The sequence below is a fragment of the Mustela nigripes genome, chromosome 5 (assembly GCF_022355385.1).
Source record: "Mustela nigripes isolate SB6536 chromosome 5, MUSNIG.SB6536, whole genome shotgun sequence".
NCBI classification, from domain to species: Eukaryota; Metazoa; Chordata; class Mammalia; order Carnivora; family Mustelidae; genus Mustela; species Mustela nigripes.
Genome location: NC_081561.1, coordinates 28,842,221 through 28,853,181, shown reverse-complemented (window position 1 = coordinate 28,853,181; position 10,961 = coordinate 28,842,221). Strand labels below are relative to the sequence as shown.

General features: G+C 46.2%; 1 protein-coding gene across 1 annotated transcript in view; it reads left to right on the top strand.

Annotated features, from left to right (window-relative positions):
• The first annotated feature begins 774 nt into the window (after window positions 1–774).
• Window positions 775–10,961, top strand: part of LOC132018578 (butyrophilin subfamily 1 member A1-like) — an 18,021-nt gene continuing 7,834 nt past the window's right edge. The window contains 4 exon segments of the mRNA XM_059401525.1: window positions 775–998; window positions 2,754–3,101; window positions 7,436–7,551; window positions 7,553–7,703. Coding sequence (XP_059257508.1) covers window positions 869–998; window positions 2,754–3,101; window positions 7,436–7,551; window positions 7,553–7,703 — 745 coding nt within the window. The 5' untranslated portion in view covers window positions 775–868.

Genomic DNA, 10,961 nt, shown 5'->3' with positions numbered 1-10,961 from the left:
CATAGGCTACTTCTTATTCCGTGGGATGAGTTCTTATTACTCTGTATGGCAGATAGGACCTGGGGCAGATCAGGTCAAGAAACTTGCCTCAGGTGATTCCCACAGCATGTGGCTGAGTATGGAGGAGACCTTAGCAGTCATCCCCAGAATCTGTCCTTCCCAGGACCTCTGGATGAATCCCTCTCCCCTCAGAGTCAGTGGTTTGAAGCCCTTTTGTTTGACCAGGTCTCATTTTATCCTGTGCTTCCCACTGCTCTGCTGGGATTCTTTATCCTGAGGCAGAAACTCTTCAAAGATAGAGAAGATGGAGATTAACCGTTCATGGGGAATTGTCTGGCTTCACCTATGAGCAAGTCCACGTCCTTGGCCCTGAGCAGAAAAGGGCTGCAGGAGGCAGGAGCTGAAATAAGGGTGAACTCGCCTATCAAAGGACTCAGAACAGTGTGCATGTGGTGGGAGCCACAGTGTCCTTGAGGAGGACGCAGTCTTCTCATGCTTCTTAGTCATTCCCTGGTCATAATTAGGAGGCAGCAGAAGAACAGCACACAGGAGCTGGTGTGTCCTTCATGGGGAGAACCCTGAGTCTATGCCTTGCGTCCCTGGACCTCTGTGGTATCCTGTGACTCATGTAGACATGGAGGAGGCCTCTGTGCTGAGGCGGGAAGGGTGTGGTCCTGTGGGGAGAAGGCTGGGAAAGTTTCCAAAGGGCTGGGAGGGCTTTCTTGGCATCAGGGTTGTGGGGCCCCCACCTCATCAGCATACTAAGCAGTAAGAAAGGCTGTACTCCTTCTGGGGACTGTTGCCAGCCCTGAGCCATGCTGTCTGCTCTGAGGACCAGAGCTCTGGCCTGGCCCTGCCTCCTCTCTGGATGTGTCACCTGCCTCCTGTCCTGTGTCTCCCCAGCTCTGAGGAAATGGAGGATTGCTGCAGGGACTCTTTGCTCATCCATCTCCCCTCCCTGCTTCTCCTCTTGCAGCTGCCTGCTGGGGGCTCTGCAGGTGAGTGTGTCCCTTCCCCCTCCCTGTGTCTCCCTGGTGTGGGTGAGAGCCCCCAGAGCTCTGCTGGCATCTCCATCAAGACAGATGGCTATTGGTGGAGTCCCTGGCTCTACCCAGATTCTGGAGATGCCCCAACTGCTATTTGAAATTAAACACATAAGAAGAATCCCAGAACTGCAATGTAAGGGCAGGGGAGCATGACAGTTCTCTAACGAATTTATGTCTTATAAAGTAAAAAATGTGGATTTCACTATGAAAAGTATGAAAATAATTGTCTCTTTATTTTTTGTTTCCTGCCTTTATTGGCTTTTTGTTTCCTGGCTTTACTGGTACTTCTATTTCACAAATATTTATAGGGTACTGAGTACATGTTAGGTGCTATTCTGTGTACAGAGAAGACAGTCTCTATCTTTACAGACCTTACTTTCTGGCAGGGACAGTGAGCACTAAATACCACAACCCTGTACAATCTATGTCTGTTAGAGGATTGGAGAGCATGGGACAAGGTGGGGCAGTCGGGGCTGCAGGACCGCTAGTGGCCAGGCAGCAGTGCTACATTAGGTGGTCACTGTATGCAGTGAGATGGGACTAAAGACATGGAGGAGGTGGGAGGAACCTGTCTGGATCCCATGGGAAGAGGTTCTCCACAGTGAGGAGCAGCCAGACAAAGCTGGAAGTGTGCCTGGGTATTCAAGGAGCAGAGGAGGTGAGTGTTGGCCCGAGCAGAGTGAATGAGGGGGAGAGAAGCAGGAGTTGGGGATCAGAGAGCAGGGAGGGTCTTCCTTAATGGGCACGGGATCACTTGGGCAACTGCAGAATCATTGAAGGGCTTTGGTAGAGGAGGCACATGGTTTTGGTTCCAGCTTTAAAGGTTCACAGACACTGACTGGAGAGAGGATGTCACAGGGAGACTAGTAATTGTCATCCCCCAGGTGAGACAGATAGTGACTCAGCCAAATTTGAGTAGCACAGGACTGAGAAGTCAGTGTTTGGTTGTCTGGTGGTGTTTGTCCTGCAGAAGTGTCCAGCTGTGACATACCTACAAGGTCTCAGATGACCAAGGCCTGCAAGGGGCTGGAGGCAGTGGGATGAACTCTCTTTGGGAACAGGTAGTGATTTGGGTCCTGTGAGAAATGGAGTGAAGGCAGGTTTTAATAGAAGTAGCTGTGAGGTCTAGTTTTTAGCACACATATAATTCAGTAGAAGAGAAAGATGTGGGCAAAAACAATAACTTTAGGAGTGGGTGTTGGGAAGTTCCAGGTGTGGTGCAATGAGTAGGATGTTACCACTTGGCCGCAGTAGTGCTCTTTGGTGAGTTTTCAGTCCTGTCCTAAGAGGAAGCAGGTTAGAGCTGTGGTTCTCAGAGTATGGTCGCTGGGACATCAGTATCAGCTTCTCACCACCTCCTTAGAAATGCACAGTCTTAGACTCACTCTAAATCTACTGAACCAGCAGGCCTGGGGGTAGAGCCCAGTAATCTGTGTTTCATAGGCCTTCCTGGTGATAGTGATGCCTGTGGAAGTTTAGAACGACTGAGTCAGAGCATCCTTCATGGATGGGCCTGGAGTCAGGAGCACAGGCTATTGATGAGTCTCTTTACACCATTTCTGTGTTTCAAAGTTGTTTTAGGATAAAATTGACCCATTAGGAGTTCTCACAGCTAAGTCCCTCAGTCAGGGCCTCCCTCCTGACAGCATGTTCCCTTCCCTGTCCTGCATCTCTCCAGCTTTCTCAGTCCTATGTCTCTGTCCACAGAAGACTTTATGGTGATTGGCCCTTCTGAACCCATTGTGGCAGTGCTGGATGGGGACATCACGCTGCCATGTTGTGTGTCCCCGGCCATGGATGTGGAGAATATGGAGCTGTGGTGGTTCCGCTCCAAGTTCTCAGAAGCAGTGCTCATCTATCAAAACCAGCGGGAGCAGAGAGAAGAGCAGTTGGCTCAGTACAGAGGGCGAACCTCACTGGTGAAGGATTTCCTCACCCAGGGGGATGCGGCTGTGCTCATCCACAATGTCCAGGCTTTCGACAATGGGTTGTATACCTGCTTCTTCAGAATGGGAATCTTCTATGAAGAGGCCAGTGTGGAACTGAAGGTGGCAGGTGGGTTGCTGATCGATATTTAGAGACCTGCAGTATTGGAATTCGGAGCCACCTCAAGGTCCAAGTTAATAGCCCTCCATTTGTATAAATGAGGTAAAGGAGGGTCTTTCACTCTTCATTTATTCAGTATAAATATATAGAACTCCTGATTCATGATAGCTGTTGTTCTCTGCACCTGGATAGCTCAGTGTAACAAATAAAGATCCCTGCTTGTAGAGTTTATATTATTATACAGACAGTAAATGGCCAAATAGATAGGTTATAGACAATGTTAAATGGAGATGAGTAGGGGCTTAGCCAAATAAATATTCTAGGGGTGAGAGATCCAAGCAGAAGAACACCATGTGAGAAACCTGAGGGAGGAGTGTAGCTGGTAACTCTGGGCAGAGAGAGAGGCCACATGATTGGTGTGGAGGTGAATAGGATGGTGGTGAGAGGTGAATCTCCGGAATATAGAGGTGTTCCTGGTCCAGGTGGACAGAGAAGGGATTTATCAGGAGAAGCCCACAAGTAACGCACACTTGAGCAGACATTTGAGTGAAGCAGACAGTGTTCTGAAATGGCCTTTTGGTTGATGGATCTGTGTGGAGCATACACAGCATGGTGATTGTGGTTCTGAGCAGTCAACCAAATTGTCCTAGGAATGGAGTGTGTACTCCCTAACAAGTACAGATGGTGGGATTGGGGACGAAGTGGATAGGAGTTTTGTTTGCGGGGTAGTGGGGGTGTAATACTAGAACACCAGAGGCTTCACGTGCTCTTATGCCATTTAGATGCAGGGCTGAGGGAATTTTCAACAGAGCAGTGGAGCAAGGTATGTGAGGGCAGGTTTGCTTTGGCAGCTGTAATGGAGCGTGTATGGAAGGTGAGCAAGACTGGAGGCCTGGATGTAGTTATGGGGTGAAGAGGATGCCCCCCTGCATTCATGTAGGGGCAGTGTGGTGAGAAAGGAGCACTCCAGCATCAGAGAGGTTTGGAAAGTAAACTGAGTGAGAAGATTTGGGGACAAGGACAGTTTGGAGGCGTGGAGAGAAGGGACTTCAGGTACTCACAGATTTTTTTTAAATCGATTTTTTAGTGGTAGAAATATTTATTTTATGTGTAAGCTGCAGATTGCTGCCATAATGCTGTGTAACAAAGACATAGAAATCTCAGTGGCCTGTAACTCCAAACATGTATTTAATCTGGCATTCAGGGAGTTCAGCTCATCTGGGCTGTGTTTGGCTAATCTTAACAGGTCCTACTCATAAATCTTCAGTCACATAGGAGAAATATAATTAAAAACATAATCTTTCTGAAGTCCTAAAAGTTCATTTTCCCTTTCGTTTCCTTTTTCTTTGGAGACATATCTTGAAAGAAGTTGCTGTGGCTGATATCAAAGAGGTTACTGCTTATGTTCTCCTCTAGGATTCTGATGGATTCCTGTCTCACATTGAGGTCTTTTAGCCATTTCGAGTTTATCTTTGCATACAGTGTAAGAGAATGGTCGAGTTTCATTCTTCTACATATAGCGGTCCAATTTTTCCAGCACCATTTATTGAAGAGACTATCTTTTTTCCACTGTATATTTTTTCCTGCTTTGCCAAAGATTTTTGACCGTAGAATTGAGGGTCTATATCTGGGCTCTCTATTCTGTTCTACTGGTCTATGTGTCTGTTTTTATGCCAGTACCATGCTGTCTTGGTGATCACAGCTTTGTAGTAAAGCTTGAAATCAGGTAACGTGATGCCCCCAGCTTTATTTTTGTTTTTCAACATTTCCTTAGCAATTCAGGGTCTCTTCTGATTCCATACAAATTTTAGGATTATTTGATCCAACTCTTTGAAAAATACCGGTGGAATTTTGATTGGAATGGCATTAAAAATATAGATTGCTCTAGGCATTATAGACATTTTAACAATGTTTATTCTTCCAATTCAAGAGCATGGAATGGTCTTTCATCTTCAAGAAATTAAAAATAGAGCTTCCCTATGACCCTGCCATTGCACTACTGGGTCTTTATCCCAAAGATAGAGATGTAGCCAAAAAAAGGGCCATCTGTAACCCAATGTTTATAGTAGCAATGACCTCGGTCGCCCAACTGTGGAAGGAACCAAGATGCCCTTCAACGGATGAATGGATAAAGAAGTTGTGGTCCGTATACACTATGGAGTATTATGTCTCCATCAGAAATGATGAATACCCAACTTTTGTAGCAACATGGACGGGACTGGAAGAGATTATGCCGAGTGAAATAAGTCAAGCAGAGAGAGTCAATTATCATACAATTTCACTTATTTGTGGAGCATAACAAATAGCTTGGAGGACAAGCAGAGATGGAGAGGAGAAGGGAGTTGAGGGAATTTGGAAGGGGAGGTGAACCATGAGAGACTATGGACTCTGAAAAACAACCTGAAGGATTTGAAGGGGTGGGAATGGGAAGTTGGGGGAGCCAGGTGGTGGGTATTAAGGAGGGCACGTATTGCATGGAGCACTGGGTGTGGTGCAAAAACAATGTATACTCACGCGGAAAAGAAATAAAAAAAGAAAAGAAAAGCAAATAAAACAATCAAAAAAAAAAAACCCATAATCTTCCAACTCAGAATCTTGTCTCTAAGACAGTAGGAAGAAAGCTCCTTTTTATTATTAAATTAGCATTAACTATAATGTGCTGTGCATCACAGAGATTCTATCAAGAAATGCAAAGACAGAAGAAATCTCATCTTTTCCGTATGCAGACAGAGCTCATTCTATATACGTTCTCAGGATCAACAGTTATGAGCCCTCAAGTAGCTGGATTTGCCAGCAAAATTTGTCCTAGGTGGTGCATCTTATATTTGCTGGAAATTGGGTGAGCATGTAAGTTAGCTAATTGGCTTTATTCCAAGGAAAACCAAATTCTCCTACCTTAAAAATAAAAAGAAATATAATTCCAGTGTAGTTAACACAGAGTGTTATATTCATTTCAGGTATGCAATATAGTGATTCAACACTTTCACATATACTCAGTGGAATTTTCAACAGGAACTCTGCAGGCCAGAATGGAGTGGTGTGATATATTCAATGTGCTAAAAGGAAAAAAAAAAATCTGCAGCCAAGAATCCAGCAAGGGAATCATTCAGAATAGAAGGAGAGATGAAGAGTTTTGCAGACAAATACAGTAGTGTATTTATTTATTTATTTATTTATTTATTTATTTATTTATTACCAATTCTCCCATCATGATGACAGGCAGTGATTTTACACGTGGATCAAGGTGCCCACTGAGGATAAGCTCCAACCCTGGCAGAGAAGGCGGAGAGAAGGCTGTCTTCCTTGGTGTGAGCATTTCAAAGAGAGGGCTCAAGGTTCCTTGAGAAACATGTTCTTGGATCACAGAACTGGCAAAAGGCCTATTTGTTTTTATGTTTGTTTGTTTTAAAGTGCTTATATACATTTCAAAGAATAAAGAAAATACCCAGAATGACAAGTTTCCTCAAGTAAATGTTACAAAAAAAGGATGGGAAGGGAGTCTATTTCCCTATTTTCAACAGAGACAATAAGCCTCTTACTTTAAATCTATTTTGTCCTGCCAGTGAACCTTAGCTGGGTTTGCTCAGCTGGTGTTGTCCAGGTGGCTATTGGTTGATCTAGGACAGCTTTAGCTGGAAAGGCTGCACTAGCCTGAAGATGTCTGTCCTGTGGCAGAGGACAGGGCAATGGCACAAGCAGTTTCCAACCTCTGCTAGAGTCCCATTCCCTGAAATCTCAGGGGCTGAGTCAAGTCACAGGTTGGGGCCCAGAAGCAGAGTGTGAAGGCATTAACAATATGTGGCAGAGGGCTGGCTGGATGTAAGGAAGACTGAAAGATTGGGGTTATTTTCCTCATTATCCTGTCACAGATGGGACCAAACATGAATTAGTTCAGGATTTGAGTCTGAAGCATCTGTGAGGAATCCTGGTACAGCTAAACAAGAGAAGTGGATATTAGGGAGCGAGCTCAGGAGATATATAGGTTGGTGGAAGTGATGACTGAGTGGCACTGGGTGTGCCCGCAGATGCCCTGCAGAGTGTGTGAGTTGAGAAGAGCAGAGAAAGATGGATCCTGGAATGAAATTCCTCCTTCTATCCTCTGGGTGATGGAATTCCCACCCTCATGGTTGGGGAGAAGAGCCTGCCCTCTGGCCCTGCCACAGGTCCCCATGTTCCTTCCTTCTGTTCTCCATGGCAGGACCCCTACATTAATCCTTGTAGGGACCACTCCCCCAAGGAGCCCCCAAAATGCAATGCTGCCCTTGGAGTTGTGTACAGGAAGGTTCTGCTGAAATCCCTGGGCTCTGGGTGGCCTCCCTGTGCTCTGCAGCTTCTCTCTTCAGGTGTGGGCTCTGCCCCTCAAGTGCACATCACAGGGCCAGAGGAGGATGGGGTTCAAGTTGTGTGCATGGCCTCAGGGTGGTTCCCAAAGCCCCAAGTGCAGTGGAGAGAAGTTCCTGATGTTCTCTGAGACCCAAGCCCAAGACGGTGAAGGGCTGTTCACCATAGAGACCACTCTTGTAGTGAGGGACAGCTCTTCAGGGAATGTGACCTGCTCAGTCCTCAACCCCATCCTAGGCCAGGAGAAGGCAATGGCCATTTTCATCCCAGGTCAGTATTACTTCCCACTCCTAGAAGGGTGGGATGGTTGGGGGTTCCTGTGTGTGCTGGGCTGGCCGTCCTGAGCAGTGCCCTGATGGGGTGTCTGGCTGGGCACAGAACCCTTCTTCCCTCGGAGTTCTCCCTGGAAGCTAGCTTTCATGGTGATCCTGACTGTGCTGATGCTCCTACTCCTTGGGGCTGTCTTCTACATCATGAGAGAACATACTGCAAAGCTCCAGGAGATGCAGGAATGGGAGAAACTGCACAGAGAAAAGGAGGAGGACCAGCGGATAAAGGAGGAGGCACTGAAGGCCAGAGGTAAGGCAGGACAGGGCCAAGGCCGACAATGTGGAAGCTGGTGCAGAGGAGAAGTGGACAGTAGGCCCTTGGCCAGGAGCAGGGGGTTGAGGAGGACCAGAGAGGACAGGTGGGTCTGTGGAGGCTCAAGGGGTCTGGAGTTAGATCTTCATGGAGACATATAGATGCTCTTGTGGGTTTTCCAGGTGCAGTCTTTGCTGCTCTTAGTCATGGGAGTTTAAGAGTATTTTTCAATTTTTTTCAGATGAACTCCAAGGAGATCTTGGTATGTTGTGTCCTTTTTCCAGAAGTTTCTGTGTCACATTTGTAGGAGACATTCTGATTCTTAGCTCACCCATTTCCTGTGTTGCCTTGCAGACTGGAGGAAATCTGTTTACCTGGCCGGTGAGTGACTGTCCAGATATCCTTGGGTCTCTTGCCCCCTAAGCCATAGTGTCCCCTCTGTGTTTCATGCAGAGACATGAGGACCTGTCCCTGGTGCAGAAGTGGAAACTGGCCAGAGGCAGAACTTGTTCCATGGGTTTTCCCCATCTGGGCTATATTTTCGCACACGGTGCTTTGAAACCTGGAATGACGGTGGTCACTGGATGATCTACCCACCTCCTTTGTAGCCTTTTAACTCTATATGAATATTAGAAAATAAAAATTAAAAAGTTATAAACTAGACTAAACTCAACTAAAAAAAAGAAATTTAAAAAATAAAAATACAAAAGAAAAACCCAGGTGTATGTATCAAAAAGTTCAGGTTAGAAGGTTGTTAGGGAATTTGTTGTACTGGACAGCTACTGTGAGGGTAAATAGTTTAAAAAATTATCTATATTAAAAAAATTGAGCCAGAATAGTGGGAACAAATTAAAAATAAAAGTTGTCCTATGAAGTAGTGGTGGTTGTTCTCTTGTAGTCTTTTTTTTTTTCTTTCCTGGTTGGTTTTCTGGGGGAGGGGCTTGCCATGTGGATTTTCAGTCAATGATGTTCCCTGAGTTAAGTCCTCCCGCCCCCTGCAAGAGGGTGGGCTCTGAGGAAACCGGTCTTTTCAGGCTTTTGTTCTCTGGAGGTTTTTGTGTTTGTTCACCTTTCTCTCTCTCTCTCTCTCTCTCTCTCTCTCTCTCTCGCCTTGAACGCTTTTGATGGTTTTTGTAGGCTTAGAGGAAAGCAAACTGCACCCTGACCTCCCTCTCAGGGAGAAGCCTCAGCCTGCTCTTCTGTGGTTGTTGCAGAGCCCATCTAAATTCCCCCTTGGAAGCTGGCAGAGCAGGTTTCGAGTCGCGGTCCCTGGGGACACAGGATCTTCTGCTTGTACCCAAAACCACAGCAGTGGCAGCTGTCTGGGCAGCACCAGACCACCAGAGAGGTTCCAAGCAGTGATCGCACACAGATTTTCCCGCTGGCCCGGGCTGGGAGTGCCTGGTCTTTCTCCGTCTAAGAGCGCCCAGCTTGTGGGCACCTCTCTCAGGGGAGGCTGTGGGTCACGAGTCTAAGAGCTCCAAGTGGGCCTTTGCGCACCTCTCTCAGGGGAGGGGGCGTGCGTGTCTCAGGCTCCATAGCAGGGGTTGGCGTTCTGCCCTCTGGAGTGGCTTCCAGCCCCTCACAGGAGCCAGACCCCACGCAATCTCAGGCATGCTGACGGTTGGGGGACCAAGACCTGGTTTCTCCACTGCACTCTCTCTGGCTCAGGGCCAGGGGAGACTGTCCTGGGTCTGGGGACTTAAGCCCCTGTCCCTAGCCGCCCAGATTCCCACAGTTTCCCCCCTGTGATCCTTTAAGCACTCTTTTGGAGTGCTTTCACCCAGTTTCCAAGTTAATGCTGGTCCCCAGATGCAGGGCATTCTCGTATTAGGGGTATTACTTTCCAATGGGTCCCTCTAGTGGCTTCCTCCCCCTTTTGTTTATCTTCCAATATCAGTCTGACATTCCCATTCCACCTTACCTGCCCACAGTTGTCTTCTGCCCCTGTTGAGATCCAGATGTGTATAATTCTGATCTCAGGCTGATTTCATGGGTGATTGGAGTTCTTTGGTAGGTAATCAGCTCACTTTAGGGTACAGGTTGAAAAGGCACCTCCTCCTACTTCCCCACCATCTTGTCTCTCAATCTTTGTAGCCTTTTAGTCTTCAGTGCAACTGGTTCTCAGTCAACCTGAATACTCTGGAATGTTTTAGAGAAACTATGTAAATAAATGGGGTCATTAAATTTAGGAGTATGTTCCCTCCACATAACACCATCATGGGAGAGTCTTTTCTCTGCAGTTCCTGGAGGTACTGATCACAAAGTATTGGGTAGAGGATAGACAGAACTTGGGTGGTAAGTTGTCAGTGGCCCAGTGTTGTGTTTTCGGAGAACATTTGGATACTTTTACCCTAGAGCTCACCTAACATCCTGGTTCTTAATTCATCTCCCCTTTTCTGTTATTTCCCATATCTCTCTTTCCTGGAAATCATTGGATGTAATAATGATTTCTTACATTCATGGAATAATGTATACTTTATTCCCTAAAACATTTTTATATATTGTATAATTTTTTTAATTTTTTATTTTTTATAAACATATACATTGTATAATTTTTGACCTTTAACGCCAATTGAAAGCAGATGGGATAAAAATTTTGCGTGTTTTTTTAATGTGAAAATTTATTTATTTGGGGATGCAATTAATATTGGGATTCATTTCAGAAAAATTCTGTGGATGAAATTTGTTAGTATTATGCATTTTCTTTTGGTAATCAAGAATGGTTTGACAGGGGCACCTGGGTGGCTCAGTGGGTTAAAGCCTCTGCCTTCGGCTCAGGTCATGATCCCAGGGTCCTGGGATCGAGCCCCACATCGGGCTCTCTGCTGAGCACCCACCTCTCTGCTGAGCAGAGAGCCCGCTTCCTCCTCTCTCTCTGCCTGCCTCTCCACGTACTTGTGATCTCTGCCTGTCAAATAAATAAATAAAATCTCTAAAGTTGGA